The sequence below is a fragment of the Filicampus tigris genome, chromosome 1, assembly GCF_054856515.1.
Source record: "Filicampus tigris isolate MCC_2025a chromosome 1, RoL_Ftig_1.0, whole genome shotgun sequence".
NCBI classification, from domain to species: Eukaryota; Metazoa; Chordata; class Actinopteri; order Syngnathiformes; family Syngnathidae; genus Filicampus; species Filicampus tigris.
This window is the reverse complement of record NC_141217.1, coordinates 41,664,838-41,688,649: the sequence shown is the minus strand read 5'-3', so window position 1 is coordinate 41,688,649 and position 23,812 is coordinate 41,664,838. Positions and strand designations below refer to the sequence as shown.

General features: G+C 47.6%; 1 protein-coding gene across 1 annotated transcript; it reads right to left on the bottom strand.

Annotated features, from left to right (window-relative positions):
- Positions 1-1,095: 1,095 nt before the first annotated feature.
- c1ql4a (complement component 1, q subcomponent-like 4) lies at positions 1,096-18,167 on the bottom strand. The gene is made up of 3 exons (XM_086045592.1): positions 17,936-18,167; positions 16,429-17,688; positions 1,096-2,467 (listed from the first exon to the last, which is right to left on the bottom strand). Exons 2-3 carry the CDS (start codon positions 16,975-16,977, stop codon positions 2,288-2,290), a joined length of 729 nt encoding a protein of 242 aa, XP_085901718.1. The 5' UTR covers positions 16,978-17,688; positions 17,936-18,167; the 3' UTR covers positions 1,096-2,287.
- Positions 18,168-23,812: the final 5,645 nt, after the last annotated feature.

Here is a 23,812-nt window from a genome sequence, read left to right as displayed (position 1 = left end):
TTTAGCAGAGACTGAGCCCGGGAAACATCCTCAACTTGTACTAAATTACTTACAAGTCCAAGATGCCATCAGCCCGCTTGTATAATTACAAGCCTATTTATTCCACTCACCTCATCAATAATCTATTGGGCTGTCAGCACAAATCATCCATTGTCGATGACGTGACGGTGCTCCCTTTACCTGCGTCTAAATGTGTTCCTTTCAGTGTGCAGGATATTCAGAATCAGAAATATACTGTATGTATTCCCCACCGGAAATGAAATATACCAGAGGATCGAGGCAAAATTAAGTGAAAGTAATTAGCTAGAGCTGTATACCATTCTTAAAATGCTACGAAAGCGGATCGGAACAAGTTCGATGATGTTTACACTTGTGCAGTACAAGTGGGGCAAACTACGGTGATGGGTCAGTATCACCCACCCTGTCATGAAGGGGTCACCGGCATTTTAAGAAACGCTCTAATGTTTTCAAGTGATATCAAACTTGCATGTTGAAGAGTGAAATATCAATTGATGCTCGACCAGTGTGTATTTATTTTCTAGTAGCATAACATTTGCTTAATCAAATGAATATGATCTTGATTCAGATATAATTAAAGGGGAAAGTCAGTCCTTTTTTATTTTCATGGGTGCCTTAATCTAATACAGTGAATTTAGGAAACTGATTGATGAGAATCTCACTCATTCGTTCTGCTGGAGTTTGTTGTTAGCGGCAATATTTGCAACAACTGATTTGAGTTTAAACTCATGAAACGCGTCTACACAATTGTCAGACCTAATTTAGCCGCTGCGCAATTGACGGTGATATTGTTCCATCTGAAACAGACATACACTGGCTGGATTTAGCGAATCCTGGGTGTATTATACACGTAGATCAATATATTGGTGTGAATGTTTGCGTCTTGGGCAGTGTCTTAAGACGTATTGGAAATCCATGTTGCCGCACGCAGCCAGTGGCTCGGGTCCGGGCTCGTTAAGTCCGCTGCGGCACGCCGTATATTCAATGCTGCAGTCAGACCGAGTGATGGTGAGCAAGTATATGTTTGTGACACTCGCCCGTGCGTGCCTCTTCGACAGTAACACAACACACACATGATGTCGGCATAGATGATTTAATAGTAATTGCTTAGCCGACCTCTTCAACATACTGTAGCAGACGGACGAGGACATTTGGACAATTTCCATCATGAAAAAAGTAACCAAGATCTGAATGACAGTATGATGTACTGTACAACATTGAATTTGGGTAAAACAGTATTTGTCCTTTCCCCCGCTCCTGATCTATATACTGCATCCATTTGTACACACGCACTTGAGCAATATTGGCAATAATACACTGAAATGGCTTCACAGGCATATTTGCATTGGTAAAAGGTGATGATGTGTTTTTTTTTAGTTGTGAAAAATCAATGCAATCCTTTTTGGCTTGGAAAAAGCACAAATGCTTTTAATACGCCTATAAACATAAGGAGATATCAACACATCTCACAGCATCAAGGCGTACCCGGACACTGCGATCAATACATGTGTTTGCATTTGCGAGTCGTGTATAAGAATACCGTGTTCAGGTTGGATTAACGGTGAAAGGTATTCATTCTGAATCATGAACATGCTTTGGCCTTCATGAGAGTCACCACGGAGAATCACCGGTATACAAGCGCAATGAGAAGCGTATTGTTGAATGAACACATTTTGGGTGGTGTCGATCACAAGTGAGCGATGTATTATCATCCTTGTGTGGGCACCATTTTTGATGCGTCGGATCTTGTTCAGGTGCGGACCTTTTTGCCCAGGTCTTAATAGTCGGCAGAAATACTGAACTAAATAGCTAGCGGGTCAGCGCAAAGAACGCGATTTTCCTCACGATTACTCGCCCCTCAATGATTGCGACGGTTCCATTTCCATTTCAGGATATTTTGTATATGTCAGAGCCACAAAGTGCACTCAAAGGAGGTTGTTGAACTCATTCAGAACTCATTTTCAGACCCTCTTTGACCCGTCACGTTTGGAAAGAATAGATATAAATAAGATCCTGGGATTGAGTGGCTGGACTGTGGAAAGACAGATGAATATGTCAATGGCGGCGAATGAGTTTCATGTCCCCCCTTCGAAAGCAACTTCATTGTAATTTTCCCTTTTCCATCCCCAATGCACTCACGTATTCTGTTCACATGGACGGTATGTGTGCATAGGTCTCCACGCAATCCGTGTTGAGTCGTGTCGGAAGTCCGTTTGAAGGCATGAGACGATTTGCAAGCACGTCGACCCTCGTGATCGGCCGATGGGCGTCAGTCGGGGTAGATGAGGAATCCGGAGAAGGTGCTGTACTTGTTTGTGTTGCCCCCGTGGACCTTTCCGCCGTCCAGCTGCACGCACACCTCATCGCCCACGTCCAAATGCAAGATCACACTGTTGGACGCGTAGTCGTAGTTCTGATCGGCATCCTGAGCGATGGCGCTGGCTCTTACCTGTCGCCCGCAAAGGACACACACGCACGCGTTCCACAGTTAGATTACGGCTGCGCGTGTGCAAATGAGCTCATCGCTTTTTCAACAGCATCTTCGAATGAACCCTCCGTCAATCTGCCGTCACCTTTTTGCTCGGGTTCAATTATGCAAGACTCTCGAACGGCACGCTCATACGTACGCATGACATCGCGGCCCTGCGGGACGGAGAGTCGGGGCGGGAAAGCAGACGGGCGGCTTGCCGACCTGCGACCCCCCCCAGAGGCGGGCCGAGAGCGCCGACGCCGGTCCCCGTATTGATCGGCTGTGCTCGGGGCTCGGGAGTGGAGATCTGATTGGGATTTGGAGATGAGCCGGATCGGCGGGGACGACCGGTGCGCGGGAGAGCGGAAGCGCGCCTATTGACCTGTCGCTTGTGATCCCGTCGTCCGGCTCGATATGCACGATGCATCGAGCGGTCGCTCCTGAAGCCAGCCGGACGGCTTTCCGTTTGCATGCCGCGTGCCAGTTGGGCCTTATTGAGCCGCAGGCAGGCACCCGATCTTTAGCTGTTTGCTAACACATTTAATTGGGTTGACTCCTTCTCGACGTTCTCCAAGTACACATGCCGAGATTGAGGAGGGGGAAACAGGATTTCTCTGTTGGTGTGCTATGTGGGTGGCGACAAAAATACCGTTGCATTCAAAGAAACTTAGGAGCATAAGCCAGCGGTTCGCAAAGTGTGCTACGCGTGACACGAGTGGTCTAGAGGGCGCAGGGGCTGGACCGGCAGTCGGCCATACCCGTTAAGTGCCCCATGGCTCAGCAGTCTTTCGGTGCCCATTGCGCCGATGTTTTCTTTACCCTTTTTTTTCCATTCCAAAAATGTGCTAACGTGTTAGCGTTCATCGAATCTTCTAAATTGATGAATTGATTCGTGAATCAATTGATTGACTTCAGAGGTGCCTGTGCGTTGACGGCCTGTTGCCACAGCTCTAGTAACATTGTCGTTTATTTGTGACGTAGCGGGTTTTTTTCACCATGAAAAATGTGTTTGCGTCAACAAGGCAGGAATATTCTCTGTTGTTGTTGTTGTTGTTGTTTTTCTTGCGAATAGCTTCTCATCACAACAGCTCCGTTAATGTTTCTCCTTAATTTGTACTTTCCACCCTTTATTCTTTCTGGGTCATGTTAAAGTGTTTGCACTAGTACAGCATTTTAGCCGTGATATTGTTTCTTTTTTTAATCAGAGAATAGCACGGCTAACAATGCCACAGTCGCGAGGAGCATCACCCAAGCCGATCGGCAGCCTCTCGGCAAGAAGATATGGAGAGGGACAAGAGCTGCATTCAAGGGGCAATAGCATGCTTTTTTTTAAGCTTCCCACAGTTAATTCTAGGTATATACAGTACCTTTGGCACAATGGCAATCGAATTTCTTATGCATTAGGAGTTATTTTGGTGGCTACTTTTCTAACGGGAAAGTAAGACGCGTCGTAGGCTAAAAGCCCGCCTCTCCCCGTGTGGCTTCCGCACCGCTTTCGTGACGTCGTGCTCAAGCCGGTTGCTGCCTGCAGCACCCATGAAACAACCAAATCCAAATCCTTGTGGTTGGTGACAAAGTCCTTGAATTCGCGAAACCATCGCATCTCAAAACCTCTGGTCCCAGGCAGCGCGCTTGAATAATTGTGGCGTAGCAGTCACAGTCACTGGTCACACGTCAGCCATCGGTGGCCTTGTGTCTGGCCCCGTGTCCGTCCGCGTCGGGAGCAGTCCATCTCTGTCGCCCCGCAGTGACAGCTGCGGATAGGGTTGCCGACCGTCCCTTGAAAAACGGAATCGTCCCGTATTTAGAAATATAAGTACGCGTCACGTATTGAGTTGTAAAGGGACGCGCTATGTCCCGTAATATCGTGGGAGCCAAAAATAGTCCGTAAAATGTCAATGGAATTAATGAACAACAGTTGCCTTTACACGACAACTTACGATAACGGTCCTAGGACCGCCTCTGCTCTATGACCAATGGGGTGACAGCATATTCATACACGGCTGTGACGATACCGAATCCGCTTAACTTATTGGTCGAGGTAATGTCGCCAAACTCGATAGCGGAAGACAAACAAGGCAGAGTGAATGACACACTTTGGAGCAGCAATGCGACCGGCAGAAGCGCTACTCCTCCGCAGAAATGATTGCAAAAATACGGGGGACTCGAAAGCAGAAAACGTGAGAGAAAGAAATCTATCAATTGCACCGCACTGTTTGCCGGCGCACTTTTTCCTTAGTCCACGGTGGACTGACTGACCTCAAACAAACTTGCTTCTAGTGGTGGAGACATAGGAAGGCACAACAAAACTAGGGGAACCCGAGACAAATTTGTTGGCCACCGGGCAACGCCAGAGCTAGATACCATATGTAAAGAATGATTTTTTTTTTTAACCCTCTGATCAAGGTTAATATGGGAATGTGCAATCAATGTCAGCATCGTGTAAACAAACAATACTTTTGGGGTGGAATAAACAAGTACAAATGATTGACATTAAGTACATTCAACTGACAGCTAATTGATTGATTGACATTGATGAATAATAGCTAAAGAATATACACCACAGCCTTACATTAATTACAAGTTGAAACAGATAGTCATCATTTTTAACGTACGGGCAGTCGATATACTACACTGTAATCGTAAATATCATGGAAAAACAGTCAAAAAATGTTCATTATTTTTCTCTTTTATGAAGATGAAGTGGCTAAATGTGCAAAAGAAATGTTCTGCTGAACTGATTAAAGGTGAGCTCATTGTGAGCCTCAACTATGACATGTCTTGCTCAGCGTTTTACTCTGCAGTTGTCAAAGACAAACCGCTGCTGACTGCGGCAAGATCTCAGAGGAAATTGGAATGGAAAAATAGGCTCCACATAATGTGGCATTGAGCTGTTCATACGTTACAGCATGAATGTTCTTAAGTGAAGCAGGCAGGAAAGGTTTCTGTTTGAGAGATGTTTATTTTGATAAGTTAATTTTGTTAGTTTGTATTCAAGTAAATTGCTGGATAATAACTTTCTAATGTCTTCATATCATTCAAAAATATGCATCTTATTCAACTCGGGTTTGAATAGTTAAAAATGGTTTCACCCACCCAAAAAATCACGGCATGAAGGTTGAAGGTAGGTATGGGCGAGTGGACCAGTGATTTTGGATTCGATCCGATACCGAGTCATTCTGGACCAAATATCGCGATATCCGATATTGAGACCGGAAGTGACTTTTTCTTCTTTTCTTTTTTTTTTTCATACAAAGCTGCAAACAAAACCACACGTGTGCTGCCGCTGCGCTCACATCAGCGGGAGGGTACACGTCATCAGTTGAGCCAAACTACTCCAAACTATTTTGTTATCACTTCCATGTCATCTTGTCAACAGTGGCGTGGACTCCATGCAGTGCCTACGAGTGCTGGGCCTTCACCCTGATCGTTCTTCATCCGAGCAAATGTGTTTACAAAGTTCTGGTGGGCGGGGCCAGAGCCAGCAGTCTGTTTCTGCCAGGGCAGAACGCTCTTTGCCCTTGGCAACGCAGCAAAAATGCAGATCGGATGACAATACAACCTTCTAAGTGATGGATTCATAAATAGATTATAGAGTCTATATGAATTAATTGCAGATATCAATACTTTAGCTTGAGGATCCAGACTTCAAATTGTAACAAAGCACTTTACAAAGAGCAACAAAATAGCCACAATGCAACAAGTGAAATCAATAAATTAACACGGAAAAACAGCCAAAAATGTGTCAGTCTCAGGTCCCATCCAACTTTTCCACGTCTTCTAGTCCCCTCCACTTGCCATTGCAAGAGTGGTATAAATATATCAAGCCAGAAATGCACAATGATGTTAACGTTTACGTGTATCTTGGAGATTCTGTTTGTGCTTTGCTAGCTCAGTAATACTGTATTTCCCAACCGCGGAATGTGGCACACAAGAGAATACAATTTGTGATTCGGCACGGCAAAATCTGAAGCGGGACTTTGGAATCCCTTCCCGACACATTTGTTAAAACTGTCAGTGCAACGTGACAGTTGTGCATGAGCCCTCTCGGAAGCTATTTTGCGCCGTTCATTTGATTTTGAAGAAACCAATGTGCTTGAGGAAAAACAACCAATCAAGTGTGAGTGACTAGGAGTCAGTCTCCTCAGTCGGGAGTCACCTTGGGCTTCAGGAGCTCTGCTGAAACTAAGGTGGAATGTGCAACAAGTGGACATAAGACTCACAAACAGAGGCAGAGCAAAGGGAACTCTGCCAGAATTTAGAAGCCACGTGGCATTAGTGACATTTCTGCCTGCCGCTTTTCACCGCTTTTGGAGTTTTAAGTGATTGTGCATTCAAAAAAGTCCAACTTCAAACGGATAACATTGAGCACCATAGAATGTAGCGTTATTATTAGCATAGCAGTAACATGGCGTGTAGCGTTAGAAAACTCCATTAGGAATAAGTCATGCAACCAATGTAGCAGTCGTGGCTAATGCTAGCTTGGTTACAGTGCTTTGACGGTGCATTACTTGGGCCAAGCGCCAGCAGACATGGACACGCTACTTCCACCCCATGAGGCTGCGGCAGATTCTCATCGCTTAATGTGTGTGAATTCTTTCTAGCCCCAAAAAACCGGAGCGATTTTCACCAATATGCAAGAGACGAATTGATGCTTCGCTCCAGTTGTGGCGTGTGTAGCCAAAAAAACAAGTCATTGATCAATACACCACACAGACAGGTGTGTGGGGCACAAAGCATGCGGCGGCGACCCCAACGGGCCTTGCCAATGGCAGTCTGCGCCTCGCCCTACACCTCAAAGGCACACCAGCGAAGCCACCCGGGAGCAGTCGGGAACCACGGGTGAGGGGGCGGTATGCGTCTCCGAGTCGAAAGAAGGCGAAAGTCGAGAAAAAGAAGAAGGGCCTGGGGGAAGAGGCGGGAGGGGCTGTCCAGTGTCACGGACTGATCAAGCGAGGCTATTTTGTGAGAGCAGAGCGACGCGGGGCTATATGAAGTCTTGTTTTCATCCGCGGCGCTGCGCTCCACGGCTAATAAAAGTGACAGGATTCATTCGCTGTGATATACTGACCTCTTAGAGTGGAGACAATAGAAAAGTAGCCGTTAAACTTACCGAAGGGACCCAGACGCTTACGGCAGGGCCGGAGCGTGGGCTTCACTTTACGGTCTGTGTGTGGGCCTAAATTGAATATTTATCGAACAGATCGTCCTTCTCCTTTGGGAGCCTCACGACGGACACGCGTCGCTAGCATGAAGCAATCTCCCAGATTGCTATTGTTAGGCTTCATAATGGACAGACGGCGAGCACAAACATGCCCGGCGAGAGCGGAACCGCTGCGTGCCGCATGGCCGGCGGGTGTTTCCTCTCCAATGAAGACATCTTGGACTTTACTTCAAGGCCGATGAGATTTCACCTCTTCAAATCAAATCTTCGGGGGAGTTCCTGCAGGTCGCAGCAAATGATGACATTTTAACACCGCGCCATCTTTTAAAAGAGGCCACCATAGGTGAGGAAACTGCCGAAGACTGAACGAGGCATCAGCCGAGTCTGTTCATCTGCGATCTTCTTTGCCGTCATTTGGACATAGTCTATAGAGACCATTCTGTCCGACAAGACTTTTGTCAGACGCTTGGTGGACTAGTGGTTGGCACGTGGCAGTTTTCTCCCCCAGGTACTTCCTTCCACATCACAAAATCTTGAAAGTTGGGCTCATTGAAGAATCGAAATTGTGCGACATTAGATGACTGTTTGTCTGTATGTGCATTGCGATTGGCATCGCCTTGTTCTTCTTTACATCACAAACAAGTTGAGATGAAATGACAGATTGACTCATGCTGGTTGCCGATTGTTCTATATTGAATTGCACACAATGGCAGGCAGAATCCTTCAGAAAAAGTTGAAGAAAAATGTCAAAGCACGAGCGTGTTTTCTTATTCCGTTTTGGTCAATAGCCTGCAATGGCAGCCTTTTCCTAAGCTTAAAATGAACTGAGAACTGACTACTGGATCCCCGTCCATTGTCGTCAGCCCCCGGCCTCTTCCTTGAGCTTACCGTATAGGTTGCCTATACCCAACCGTCATGCGTGGAGCCATAGCGACTCGGTGAGCAGAAACGAATACTTTGTTTTACTTTGTTATTTGGCTTTCCTGGACACAAATGAGCGTTTTGTTTGCGAGTTGTGGCCACAATAGAATCCCCCGACACCCACCCATCTCTTGTCTAGGGCTTCAAAGTAGAGGAAGATGTTTACATTCAAAAAGATGATTTCAAATTCCATTTGTCAGATGAGTCCATGTTGGTTACTCCCAGGTTCAGGAAAACCCAAAGCGATAATCTGCCCCGCGATTACAACATTTCCTAGACAAGAAAACAAAGTCACCCGTAGCCTTAAGAGAGACCTTTTCCTGAACTGACTGCGGTCCTCCCTCGTGTGAATATCTCATGTTGTCTTTTTCTAAGGCGCAATTCATATTCAACTCCTTAAATGCCATCAATGTTTTGTAGAAATGTCTTCCAGTGGTAGCAAAGCACATGATGGGCTGACGCCAACATTATGATTCCTTAGCCTTGCAATTTGATGGTGTCATGCTAGCTGCTGAAGCAAGACCCGTGCTCTTCAATCACAAATGCCCAGACACTGAATCCCCGTCAAGCTGCAATGATTTGTGGAAATTAGATTGAGGTGTGAGCATGTCGGGCTCACCGTGTGGGGATTTAGGGAATTTAATAGCTATTGGATCTGTGGGATTCCCATGGACGCCCTATCGCAGTCAGCCGCAGTCAGCGCATCCTCCTAAGACGGAGGCATCGCACGACAAACCTCTTGTTACACACATGCTGTTGTCAGGAGACCTCACTGGCACTTTTGTTCAGAGTAGCGCACTGCGATGCATAATCAAAACTCAAAAACAAACAAACGTGTGTTTCTTTTTCATCAGTGCCCTATGAGTGATTTTATTGAATGATTTTTATAGCAATGGCATAGCCTGTCCAAATGATGGTAACATGCGGCACAGTGCAGGTGGCCACCTAAGGTATCACTACGCAGTCCGTTCTGGGGCACTGGTTGACAGTTCTTCCTACGGGAAATAATGGAAATAGAAAGAATCCATTTCAGGGCCAAACTGTCAACCTCCGAAAAAAGTCCCAGGCCTGGTGTCACAAAAGATGTATTCCAAGTCCAAACTTGTAGTTTTCCCAACGGAAGCGAGCTCTCTGGAGTCTAGCAAACTTTCCCAGCCTTCTGTGCCACGTTGTGCCTTCAGGCACTCCTGGAAGGATTCTTCCGGGATCCTCCATAGCGCCAGTGACACGGCCAACTCGATGTCGTCCACGTCTCCAAAACGTGTCCCCTTGGCAACCGCCTTAAGATAAGGAAAGTACCAGGTCGGCTGAGTGGGAAGTTTGCGGAAACTGCTTGGGAGCAGGCAACGAACGCTGTCATGGTGAAGCTACCACTGACTTGCCCTGGCAAAACCTTCGCCTCTTCTCATGCCCCGAACGAGGCAAACGGTGCGAGATCTCTTTGTTGACATGCAGTACTACTCTACTTTATCGTCACAGTGGATGATGCCCCTCACACCGAACAATACAACCAACGCGACTTTGCCTTTGGAATTGGACTATCTTGCTTTCTCGGGCTTGGCGGTTTCGGACGCCGACGGCTCCGGTGTTCGGTCTGCGGGTCGTACGGGTCGTACGGGAAGATCCACGACCCATCAGCTGTCACTCTCCCTTGCGAGTCTGGTCTCGTTTGGCTCGTCAACATCTCACTCACTCTGCTGATTGATTGCCTGACGGAAGCATGTGGGGAAAAAAGCGGAATGGCTGCAGAGAGCTCAGGTCACAGTTATATATCTGCATCCAGAGTGATCACGCAGAAGGGCAAATACTCGTACTTTGGCTTTGAAATATATCTTTTGTGACACCAGGCAGGAACTTTGCTGATATACCTCGTACAATATGTACAGCATTTTCCAGAGGTGGGCATTCCGCCAGGCTAACGGACCACTCCGTCAGTCCGCCACTGACGGACGCCCGTTTTGTTGGCAATTGACGCATGACCGGACACCTTTTAAAAATGACCAACTAAGCACTGACGGAAGTGGATTTTCATTCGCCACAGTAATCGTCGCCGATGGCGTCCGTCAACGATGGCGTCCGTCAACGATGGACCTCCCACTGACAAATGACGGGTGTGGGTTTTCGTCCGTCAGTGTAATCGTCACTAAGCGCGTCCATCCATCCGTCACTGGCGGGCGGATGCCCATTTTTCTGACGATTTCTTTGGAGGACCGACTGACGGACCGACGGACTTCTGATGGACTAACTGGCGGACTTGACTGACGGCTTAACTGACAGACTGACGATTACAATTCAGTTTGTCATGAAATATGACGGACCGACGAACGATGGACGGGTACCCGGGCCACTGACGGATGACGACGGATGATGAATCAGCAAAATTGAGTAAAATGCCCACCTCTGGCATTTTGTATACCTACATTTTGTGCTTGCACATTTTTGGGGACTTCCAATACATTTACGGTGTGTTCCTATTCATCAAGTGTGTTTTATGAAACGTAACTGTGTTGTAGTAAGGTGAAATGTCTTTAAAGCATGTGGGACGAGTAAAGCTACAACAAAACACGTTTTGTTAGTCGGTCTCTCGCTACCCGGTCGTATGTGGGGTATTTTTGAACATCATGCTGCCACGTCGTCCCGGTCGTCGGTATTGGCAAGGCAGTGACTCGATCGCAAAGGGCCTGCAAAATGTTTGGTGGGTGTCTCATCGGAGCAGGCTTCATCATCAGTTCACGCTTGCAGGCTAGCAGGAGAGCGGGGATGGTGAAGGATGCAAGTATTTCTCCCCTAAAGTAACAGCACGCCCCGCCCAAGTATCCAGCTGAATGTCAAGTGATGAACAATGACTTTTCTCAGGTGTTTCAGTGCCGTGATGGTTAGTAACAAGCGCCAGTCGTCATGCGGTTTGAGCGTCCGTCTCGCCATGTTTAGCACCGTTAGTGTTGCTTGCTACTGCCTGTTTTGCTCCCATGAGGCCTCTGTAACAAAGCCCGCCTTGGCCGACTTTTTCGAAACAAATGCTTTTGATTGGAGTCTAGTTGTGACTTGCCGCTGACTATTTTGGGACAAGTGTTTGTGATGTTCGACAAGCAGGAGCACTGAGTGAAGATTTGTCATCTTCCAAAGCGCTTATCCCGTAAAGGCGTCGCGGGGAGGCCGGCTGGAGCCTATCCCAGCCGGCAATGGGCCAAAGGCAGACTACACCCCGACCCGACTGCTCGCCAGCCAGTCGCGGGGCACACACACAGACGCCGTCACCGAGCGGGAACCGATCCCACGCTCAGCCGTGTGTACCGCGACACCATCAGTGACCCTTGCTGAGTGAAGATGTCAAATCAGAACATTGCCTGTGCGGTTAATTACTTTTTTTTATGACGGCTGCGGTTTGGAGTATGGCAGGAAAAACAAATGTCAAATATCACGGGGTGCAACAGTAAACAGATTGTGCTTTTCCTTTGGGCCATGCAGTAAAAGTAGCGCACTTTTGCTGCGGCCGACCTTGACGACTTGTCAAGCCGAGACGTGCCGAGCGTGTCCGTCGGTCATGGTGCCTGATCTCGTGCCGGCCTTGGTCGCCAGCCTCCCCGGTGGCTCGTCTAGCGGCCCACTGTCTCCGCGCCGCCGTCGAGTCGTCCATCTTCTGCCGCATCGCCCCCCGTATATTGCCATCAACTCGCTTTTCTCCTTCCCCACCCCCCCCTCCGTGTACTCCGAGTGGACATCTCAGCTTGTGTCTGTCATGTCGAGGCGCTTCAATTTCATTCATTCTCACTCACTCTGTCTTGTGTGCCTGTCATGGTACGACGGTTGGTTGGAATGGAAACAGAATGAATGAATGGGTGGGTGGGGAGAGGATTTTCCTTTTTCGAAGTGTGGACAGACCAACAAAAACAAGCCACAGGTCGTTTGATTCTACACTCTGCAATGCAACCCGCTAAATATGGTGCCTATTTTTGTAGTGCCCCGCCGCCGCCCCAGGCACGCAGTCGCCGGTAGACTTGACCCTCTAAACATCTGATCACAGGTGGGCATTTTACAAAGGTTTGCCAGTCCGTCATCCGTCAGCAGCCTGGCTACCTGTCCGTCAGTCCCTCTATATTTCAAGATAGGGCTGTTCGATTTTGCCTAACAAGAAAATCCCAATTATTTTCTCTCAAACCCGATTTTACGATTTCTTTGGCAAATAAAAAATGTATGAAAAATGAAGTATTTTGAATGTCTTTTATTTCAACTTCATTTTTCTTTCTTTGAACTCAAAATGCCAGTCAATTTAACTTCATACACACGGAACACTCCATTGGGATTAAAAGCATTTTACTTACACAATAGATTTCAGATCTGTTCTTAATTAAACCAAAAATGAAAGAAAAAAGTGCATATCCCATCTGAAACAAAATCATCAACAAGAGAGAAGGCAGACAGTCAAGTCTGTCTGTCGGCAAAAGTCATTTTGCCAACCAGCTAGTGACTAGCCTTTCTCCTTTCTCCCTGGTCTTACTTCAAGAGAAATCAATGACTAGTGCAAAACTCTCACTCAATAATACAATGCGCTGTCAAGATTAAGTAGGGATGCACCGGCTGGCCAGAGGTCCGTTGTAGAGGAGAAAGAAAGGGTCGCCTTTCAGACAGTTGAGTTACTTGCTCGCGGGTTGTATTGTACATGCGGGGCACACACTACACTGCAGATCTATATTTGCCCGATTTATTGACTAAACGCTCACTTGCCTGAGCAAATAGCAGAATCGCCGGTAGCCATGGATGGTGTTGTCGTTTTTACGGACTGCGCGCTCGTGGGAGGAAGCGGAAATGCAGAGGAAACGACGCCGGCTTAGATACACCAAAAATAGCAAAATGGAACGTGCCGATTTCAACGTTTTTAACATGGTTTTATCCAGAAAATTCGGTTTCGGTTCAAAATCGCTTCATCGAGCGGCCCTATTTCAAGCCCGACCAAAGTGTAACCGTCTGTCGCTCAGTCTGTCATGTTATTTTAACCGCGCTTCCGTCATTAAAAATCAAGTTCCTCCAGTCCGTCTATCGTCAATCCAGATAAAAAAAAAGATCCAACAGATGAAAAATCCATCCATCCATTATCTGAACCAATTTGATGAAAATGGTCAATGGAGCGCACCATGTACACAATAACGTGTGGACTTTCTGCTCAAACAGCTTTACACTCACATACATTTGACATTTCACATAGTCTCCACTTATTTGCCAATCTATCGGACTGCTCAGTGGGAGCCTGCTGCCGCTTGAACTCTTCAAAGTTTGACTTGAAGATTTTGCTTCATCCAACCAGACTCCTGTGGAGCATTGATGCCAAAGGTACAATCCTGGTGGATTCAAATGCGTCCGAGTCCTTGTGCGAATTGAAATAGAGGAGCCGTTACAATAAATGAGTGTCTTTTTTTCTTCTGTCTTGTAGCGGTTGGCAAACAACTTTTGGTGCATTACTGCCACCTTGTGAAATGGATTGTGGGCCTACAAAATAGCGTTTCGCAACCTCCCAACACCACTCTTTCCAAAATTCAAAATAGAAATGTGAAACTGTACTCACAAGCGCATCTCATAGCAAAACGGTCCCGGGTATTCAAAGCGATTTTATCACTTTGCAGTCAGCCTGACTAACTGATGATTCTCTCTTTGATGCATACCGCCAATCAGTCAGACCGGTCAATGCGGTCTGGGTCGCGTTTCTGTCTCTCGTCAACAAAACGGGCGTCTGTCAGCGACGGACTGTGCGGTCCGCCGGGACTTGACCAGGTTCGTTACGATTACGCAGACGGGCGAAAATGTACTTCCGTCCGTGCTGAGTGCGTCTAGCTTTTGCGTAAGTTTCCCGTCTGTCGTCTAACGTCAGCAAAACGGGCGTCCGTCACTCACCGACCAAATATTTTGCAGCTTTGACTGCACCTCACACCACCCGCTGGCGTTCTGTCAAGCCTTGTTTGGCAAGCGCTCGACTAAGGGAACTGTTTCAAGAGGCCGCGTGACGGTGTGGGACCTGTGGACCTTGGTAAGGTTAAATAATTGAGTTGAATGAAAATGTAATTAATGGAGAATCAATGTACAAGTAGGGGACGGGGGACGTGGGGGGCGGGGGGCGGGGGGGCTTACAGCAGGAAAGTATAGTGGATGCTGAGAGGATCTCATCTAAAACGGTTCAATTATTTAGCAGGCCAAGATGACTTGAATGACAATCCAGGACAGTAGACAGCAGGCCGCTTGACGGATATTTGCCGGTGTGCTCAAGTGCATTTCCTTTCCGAATGATGATGAGGAGAAATGAGTTCCAACTTTCTCTTTGCGAGTGTATCTGCAATGGTCAACCTCTCAAGAACCGTACTTGTGAGCACATGCCAGCGCGCAAGTGTTGCGATCATTACTTGTGTGATATGAAGAAAATGTGCTTGCGTGACAAATGCTTGGGGAAAAACCCAAACCTTGTTGAATTTGGAGTCTTCTAATGACGTTGTCGTGATCCTGTATATCCTGCCTCTTCTTCTCTCTCACACCCCGAAACACGCACGCGCGCGCACGCGCACGCACACGCACACACGCACGCACACACCGGCCGACACATCCCTCTACTCTCTATCTTTAATTAGTGTCTGGGGAATGCAGGAGTGGATGAGTGGACTGTCAATTTTGCATTCATTATTCATTTAGCCGAGGTGTCCACCGACCGGACCGCCTCGTGACGGACGTTCTTTCGGTGCTCTTTTGCACTCGCGTTTAGCCGATAATCAAGCCGGATGTGTGATCCTCTCTAATTAGACGGTTCCTTTTGGTGACGGCTGCGTTCTGCCACTTGTCATTGAGCCGCAGCACACGTACAAATGCAAATGTAGGAGGCAGACGGGCCACTTCAGACTGTACGAATCCTCCTGCGCTAATGAGGAAAACTCTTTCATTTGTCATCTGTCACGTGGCCACCCGATAAGTGAAGTGTGCCCCGGAAGTTCAAAGTTGTCGGTCAACATGAGTCAGCGGTACGTCGTGTTGAACGCGTCGTCTTAGCTCACTGTTACTGTAGCGTACGGAGCGTGCGGCTGACTTTTCGAGGGTAGCGTCGAAATGATTCCGGCACAGTGACAATAGGTGTGGGTGGGGGGGTGCGCATGTGCGCGTGTGTGCGTGTTAGTCCGTGTGTCAATGTGCGCATACACTGGGGGAAAAAAAAAAAAAAGATCCTTTGGATACGCACGCTCGCAAGCACCTCTGTAACTGAGAAGTCATTGTTGATCCACAGTCAGGGTTGATGAAATAAAATGCACACACATCCAGAGCCTTGCTGGACGTACTCATAACACAAGCAGGTTGAAAGTAAAAAGCAATGTTTTGCTGAGCTTCGTTGACTGGATCATGCCGTTTGACTCGCCTTCGATTTGCTTCGAGTCGACTCCTAGCTCGTGCTCTGATTTGCATTTGCGAGCCGACAGCCGATCAGAGTGGGCACTGTTTCGCACACTGCGATGAATGGCCAACTCAGTCCAATCAAATCTAAAAGGCACAATGACACAAAAAATCTCTTAATTCTTCACAATTCTAAATGCCGCTTTTTTGCCCCTGCTTGTACGGTGAATGTGGCGAGCAAGGTTGTGGATGTGTGCTTTTTTTTATTTCATGAAAATCATGGCTGTGCACGGGATGATCAACTATTCTTGCCACAGTTCCTGACAAACATTTGCTTGGATGGACGGAAGAAAACCATAAAGAAATGGCTGCAGCGGCCCCGAAAGATGCGAGCCCACCAGGCATCGGCCCGCTATGGCCAGCGCAACCCCGGACGGACGGCTTGCCCGTCCGCCCGCCCGCCCGCCCGCACGGCCGCACGCACGCATTTACTCACCAGTCCGTTCTTCTTCAGGTCAGCCCACATGCTGGTGCCGTCACCCCCTCTCATGAGCACATGGTAGGTGAAGAAGTATATGCCAGGCAGCGGGCAGGTGAACTTGCCCGTGCTGGGCTCGTAGTAGTTGCCCACGTTGGTCACCACGTCATCGAACTTCAGTACTTCGCTGCCCTCGTGCTGCTTGCGGAGCCCTGCGTAAAAGGCAATTTTGGGAGTATAGAGGGAGGGAGAGTAGCCGCCGGGACCGGGACCCTGCGGGCCTCGCGGTCCCGGCTTGCCCGGCTCCCCGGGGGGCCCGCGTGCTCCCGGGGGGCCCGGCATCCCCGGAGGTCCCCGGACGCCGGACCTGATCTTCTTGCCAGGGTAATCCTGGGCCGGCGGAGACACCGCTGTTAATTCCCGGCCTGGCTGAGAGGTGGCCGAGAGGTGGTCACAGACCATCCTGCAGCTTCCCAGCATTTCGTAATGGCTCCCTTGGCTTGCCGTCTTTCCTCCTTTGCTTGTGTGGACCAGCAGGGGGATGGCCACCAGTAGAATCAGAACCATGGCAACGCCGACGGCCGCGCCGATCACGCGCTTCCTGCGGCTGAGGCGCGAAGCGGCCGCTGTCAGAAAGTCCTCCTCTCCCCCCTTGACTGGAATGCTGCCCGCCAGGGTGAAGCCTCTCACGGGACCAGTAGGGTGTGAAAAGGCGCACAAGGATGTGAGCAAGAGGGAGGGACGTGTGGACTGAGAGATGAGAGAGGCCGAATGGCAGGCAGGCGGCCAGAGGAACGCAAGCAGATGAAAAGCTCCAAGAAAAATGACCACGATGTCCGGGGGCGATTAAAAAAAAAAAAAAAAAAAAGGAAAGGAAAAGGAAAATATCAAAAAGCCTGCGATTAAAAAGATAAGAAGGATGAAGCTTTACCACTGTGGAGTTTGAGATATTTGGGCCGAACAAAAATTCCACCAAAAACGTGCTTTAAAAGACAAATTGGGTTTTCATTTCAAGCTTGGAACCTCTTCATTGATTTGCATCAAAGACAAATCATCGTAGTTGGCGCTGAAAGGAGCGCTGCCAAATTCGCCTTTTACTCGGGAGGGGCCGCGCACTGTCGAATTTTCATAGATGACGGCTGTCATTTAAGAAGAAGATTGGCGCTTGGCCTTGTGACATACGTTGAGCGATTATCTTCTTGCCGACACCATCGTCTCGTTGGTCCCGGCCGGCCTACGCAGCTTGGGAACGCGTCTTGCGGCTACTCTCTATCCACACTGAAGGGAGAAAATGAACGACACAGGATTCAAACTCAACTGGAGAAGTCCAATGATTCATTTACTATAACACACATTGGCGAATCCCTTTTTCAACCGCACAAACGCGTGAGAATAATTATACAAATCATTCATGAACGATAGCAGAAATATTTCAACACGTTAAAAGACGTGAAATCCATCCGAGGAATAACTTCATCTGTTCGCTTGCGCAACTGAGTCGCTCGAAAAGTAAAAGGCTGCTCACCGTCCGTCACTCCTCAGGAATCCTCCAGCATGTTGAAGACAATCACTCCTCTCTTCCATGCAAAATGCTCCACGTACGAGCGCAAGGATCTCAATTAGCACCAAATCTTCTGCCGCGTGCGTCCAGGTAGGACAGGGACAGACACCAGCATGACGTCAGAGTCAGCAGAGCACAGAAAGAATGGCACCTTTTTTTTAGTAAGTCCAAAATAGCAAATTTGGTGCTGCGGGTGTCCACCGTAACACTGGACTGCTGCACATTTGCGTTTGGGAGACACACCTGTTAGAGCTCGCTCTCTCTCTCTCTCTCTCCCTCTCTCTCCCCCTCTCCCTCTCCCTCTCCCTCTCCCTCTCCCTCTCCCTCTCCCTCCCCCTTCCTTTCCCAGTAATGGTATACAAAGTCTGGCCCAGGGGCCACTTGCAGTCTGTGTTGGGGTTTTTTGGGTTTTTTTTATTGTTGTTGTTGTTGTTTTTCTTATTGGTTTACAGCATGTACTACAAATATAATTCTACAGTATCAGGACATACAGCATAACAAAGGAGGATTTGTGCTGCAAATGCAATGACTGATTAAAGCGGATTAATTTGACAAATCTTGGTATTACTAGTCAAATACCGGTTGACTAAATGAATTCATTCTTAATCGAAACGAATACAAATAGAATGAATCAGTTCCAGCGCCGGAAGCATTTCTGTTTCCATGGATCTAGTGAAACGAAATACAGAAATAAATCAAAGCACGCTTTGGTTTTGCGTTTCTGGGGGTCGCTCCACCATAGTGTTCAAATAGAATGAAAATGTATCAGAAAGTCACCGTGCCGAGGGCCGATTGAAAACAAAGGTACCCGAAATACGTCAGGCACGGCGCGAACGATGGTGACGCTGTAAAACACGAGTCAAGCGTCTGCGATCCCACCACGCAGCGCAACGGACCCATCTTGCCGCGTTGCCGCTTCCCATCCTTGTCTGCTCGCCCTGACTTTCACCTCTTTGTTTGCGTGTATTCGTTCATTCAGACGAAAGCTCCTCACTTGAGCAGCGTGTGACGAAGGCCGGCAAAACAAAAGCAGGCGTTTTCATCTTGCGCGTGGAGGCGAGGACAGAGGCAGCTGACAGCGGATGCCTTGCCGTGATTTGGGAGGAACACGGGGGAGACTCCAAATGTTCCCCCGACCATGCTTGTGTGTGCGTGCGCGCGTGCCTTTGTGTGCGTGCCCGCAGCCTCGTTAGTGAGACACGATGCGGCCGACACAATGTGTGCGACACATTGTGCCGGACCTTTGACTCACCCACCAACACATATGCCACTCATGCTCCAGGTGTACACACGGAAGCGGGCATACAGAGAGTTTGTTCGCCATTTGCAGCCTTGTAAAAAGTACAAAGTGGAAGTCCAAGGATCAGAAGAGAAAAGAACCTTGGTAGACATTCAAGTCACATCACATTGGTTAATATTACTTGAGCAAAAGTCTCCAGTATCAAAACTCATTCTCAGAAACGAAATGTAAGTCAAAACAAAAAAATGGAAGTAGAACTATTCCCAAAAAGCCAGTCGTTTGAATTTCGAGTCCGTTTTCATTCACGTCAATGTTATTCTCCATTTATTTCTTTTTCTTCAGAGACACCGAGTAGTTAAAGCTATGCAATCAGCAGCGTTAGCCTCGCCAGGTTGCGGGGCTGGCATTTGCCGGCCTCTACCTGGCAGACTACTCGGCGCCAAAGACTTCCTGATTACCTGCGTCTCATTTTCATCACCTCGCATTACTTTGTCAAAACGCTCAAAGGCTAGAGTGAGAATGCCCGAAAACCAGCGCAGAGATTTCACCATCTGTTATCCGGGATCCAAACGACACACTGATGATTACATTTCGGTTCGGCCCGAAAAAAGGACGGACTGCCCGTGACGAGCGGCTACCCAGGCCGCTGACGGATGACAAAAGGAGTGCAAATCGTACAATTGTTCAAGGAGTACAAATTGTGCAAGCTGTGGTGGAATCCAACGGAGAACGGCCCTATCCGCCGCTTTTGTGCTACGCTGAGATTGGCCGGCCGGCTGATGGAACGGTCAGTCGTACTCAGCACCGAGTCACATTCACTATTGATAACCTTTCATCTCAGGAACATGCGGGGCTGATTTGAACTGGTATCATTTGACCAGTATTGCATATCACCCGTCTGACAGGCTCCTTGGCGGCTTTAAAGTTGAATGACGACGCAGTGGGAGCAATGAGGACAGGTCTACATACACTATTGATAACTCCTCCCGCCTCCCTCTCATATATGGTGACCACGGCTGGCGACGTGGAGATCATCTGAAGTGATTCCCCGCAGACACGGAAGGTGGGATAATCACGCCCCCCCCCCCAGCGCCCCGGACTTAGCTGGAAATTGGGGTTAAAGAGGTTTGCGTTTTCTATCAGGAAATGTTGGTGGACACGACCGAACACAGCGGCCATCCCGGTTTGGGGCCCTGTCCATGTGACTGTCTCGACATTCCCAACCACATTTTGCAATCGGTCTGACAAGTACTTGTTACTACAATTCGATGTTGTTGTTTTTGATTCTCTGTCTATATCGGCAACCTACAGTGACAGGCGGAATGAAGAAATGCTTTTCCGTCAGAGGGCAGAAGGTACGGCGAACCTGTCGCCGTTACAACAGAACAAGTCCTGGCTTCATGCGTCTGAGGGTACACTAAGTAGGCCCGCATTACACGCTGAGCAAGTCCACTGCGAGTAAATGGACACCACCTCGTGGTTATTCCACGATTCCAAGCTTCGGTGACATTTTTCTCATGTAAATTGGGCGGCCCCCATCCCATAAAGGTTGGTCCGGTTCTCGCCCCAAATACGCCATACTGCACGTGCCGTGCGGCAGGGGGCACATCGTCTTTTCCAACAGGGGATATATGCTCACGATTGGGTTTTTAGAGCCTGTTCAAATATTACTGAGGCGCTTAATATTGAAATATGTCTCTCAACCATCTGTCCCCTTCCTGCTCCCGCTTCCCTCTGACTTCATTTTAGTATTGTTCATTGCGTTGACTTCAGGCGTCATTGTTGTTGCTTGATTCCGAGGCCGACCGCTGCACGGCGCTCCGTCGTCACCGTAGACAAAAGACGGAGTCGTAGGAGGAGAAGTGGTGGCCCGCTAGAGCCGTTAGCCAGTTTGGTGATTCATTTCCCGTGTTAAGGTCTCGCAAGTAAATCTCTGTCTTTTGTGCGGATGCATCATTTTTCTTCTAGCTACTCTATCCTCTGTGGAAACAAATAAAGGGGGGGAACTGGAACTTATTTATGGCCACATTAGTCACCCTATATTTCTCCTCTGCTACGGCCACTTAGTCCGCATGGTTTCCGATACTAATTCTTCAAATCAACCCACCACGGCACCATTAAATAACTCCACGCTTTCAATGCGTAACATTTTGCAAATACATTGCACAAAATAAAGGGATTGGTTTCTTGCAAGCAAACAGAGTCATGGCCTCCATTGAGTGGTGTCTGATGCAAGTGCATTTGTCCGTCACAGATGCAAGTGCATTTGTCCGTCACACAAGAACACAGAAAGGGGAGGAGCAACACATATTGATCATCAGCTCTGATGGATGAAGACACCGTACGCCGGGGAGGCACATCACCAGCGCGGGGCCGTCGCTCCCGGGCGGGAGTGCCGCTGCTCACGTGTTCCACAGTGACAGCAATTCTGCTATCAAACGGTCCGCTTATTAGCGCGAGCTTACGCACGAGTGTTATTGACGAGTGTTGCATGCGGGAGAGGAGAGTGGCGGCACAACAGTGAGAGCCAGAAAAGAGCCAGAGCTCGAAGGTCCCCCCGTGCACTGCGGTCTCCTCTTTGGGAACATTCTGGCTGTCCTGTTCAAATCGCCGATGGGGAAAGGTACGTGGTTGAGTCCCAAAGTTGTGTGCCGACATCGCTACGTGAGATGGGCGGCAGGTAGCGCGTCTAACGTGCACGGCATCATCCGACGGTGAATGTTTCCTAAACGAGGGAGCAAAAACGTCAAACTTAAATAGCGAGACTTATCATATTGTAGCGTCTTGCAGGAACACGCCGTCAGACAATAGTTTAATTATCACGTTTTTATTCATCCAAGTACAACTGCTCACGCTCTTCTTTCTCCGCTGCTCCACTCGCTTGCCGTACGATGCATTCGTGAACCTCGGAAACATCACAATTCAGCAACACACAAATCCGACTACAACACAGATAACCCAATTTGTTACAATATGCTGTTGAATATTTCAAAGATTTCAATGCCTACAAAGTGTATACAATTTCATAAAGACTTTTTTAAAGTTACTGTATTTTATTTCATTCGAAAAATAGTTTGAATATAGTTAGCAATAATTGTAACTGTTATTGTATGTATTTTTTTCATCACAAAAAGTGTATACATGTACTGTAATGACAACTTGGCTTTAGCTTGAATACTTAGATGTGTCATAGGCTGTTGCTGCTGAGTGTTTCAAGATTTCAGTGTCTTAATTTACGAAAGTAAGAGATCTTTATTGTGAGTGTATTTTTTATTCTGGTGTAATTTCTTGGATATCACCCAAATGGTTCGCTTTTATTTATTTTTTTGAAAAAAAAAAGGACAGCTTACTTGTCATCTTGTCAAAATAAACATCACTAAACATCAACATCAATAAACAAAAAAAATGGTTTTTTTTGGGACCGAAAATATACAGAACCAACGTTTCCGAAAAAACGAACCGAACCGAACCGAAATGTGATTTAGCGTACCGTTACACCCCTAATGTAGATGGCCCACGTGGAAATCTATTGAGGATTCATTACGGGTGGGGGTGGAGATGAAGTGGCGTTACGGGGTCAGTCTAATGCCGCGTAATGTGCAGGGAGTGGACACGGGAGCAAACACGCCAGTGCCTGCGCTGCTCTTGTCTGGCGAAGTGCCAAATGAAGAAATGGAACACGCGAGCCCAATCATGACTTGTCAGTCACAGGAAAATCGGAAACTCATTCATAATCGGGTCAACGTTGTTTGGACCCTATTACTTCTACCGGAGAGTCTGTACAGTTAGGTCCAGAAGTGTTTGGACAGTGACAGTCCTTTGGTTTGATACGTAATCTCAATGCACTTTTCATCAAACCGTCAAGATGCTTTGAAGGTTGAACGAAAAAAGGACTTTCAACATTTAGGAATCACATCAATTTTCTGCGTCATACTTGCATTTTCAGACATGTAATGCTGTAGTATTTAGACCAAGTGAAATAAGTGCCAATTAGCATCACGTTCAATACTTTGCTTGCAATATTTGACACGTAATCAATCACTGGCTATAATCTGAAAGCCACGGACATTGCCAAATTCTCAGTAGGAATATTCCATTGATGTGTTTTCAAAAAGTCCCTGAATTATCTTTGCTGTCGGCTGACATTTTCCAAATATTTATCTGCATTCAGTCACATCATCAATCAAGCCACGAGAAACCGCACCGGCCATCCTCACCATGTTTGACACCTGATGTGATATACAAAGTATTTTGGATCGCGGCCTTTCCATTTCCTCCTCGACATTTTTTTCTCGTGAGCGTCTGTTCATTTGTCCAAATAATCCCTTGCACGTTGTCCTAAACTCGTTGCATTTGCATCGGAGGCACATGTGGCTGCACATTTTTACAACAATACACTTATTGTCTGGAGCGTATTTCACCAAGAGAAGCGTCCTGCCATTATCGAGTCGGTCTCCCTGACGTTTGATCATGATGAGTAACTTTTTGAAGGCAAATAAACAAAATATTGCTTTTGTACCTGGTTAGTGGCCCCATCTCAAAATGCTCATTCCAGTCTCCAGTTATCAGTGGACATTAGCAAAACGAAATGATCTTCAACA

What these genes read in the sequence shown, in the direction of transcription:
- c1ql4a (XM_086045592.1), bottom strand. Translation starts at nt 16,977, where the DNA reads ATGGTTCTGATTCTACTGGTGGCCATCCCCCTGCTGGTCCACACAAGC. An exon ending in ACCTGAAGAAGAACGGACTG is followed by an intron (nt 2,468 to 16,428) that starts GTGAGTAAATGC and finishes TGCGGGCGACAG; the next exon opens with GTAAGAGCCAGCGCCATCGC.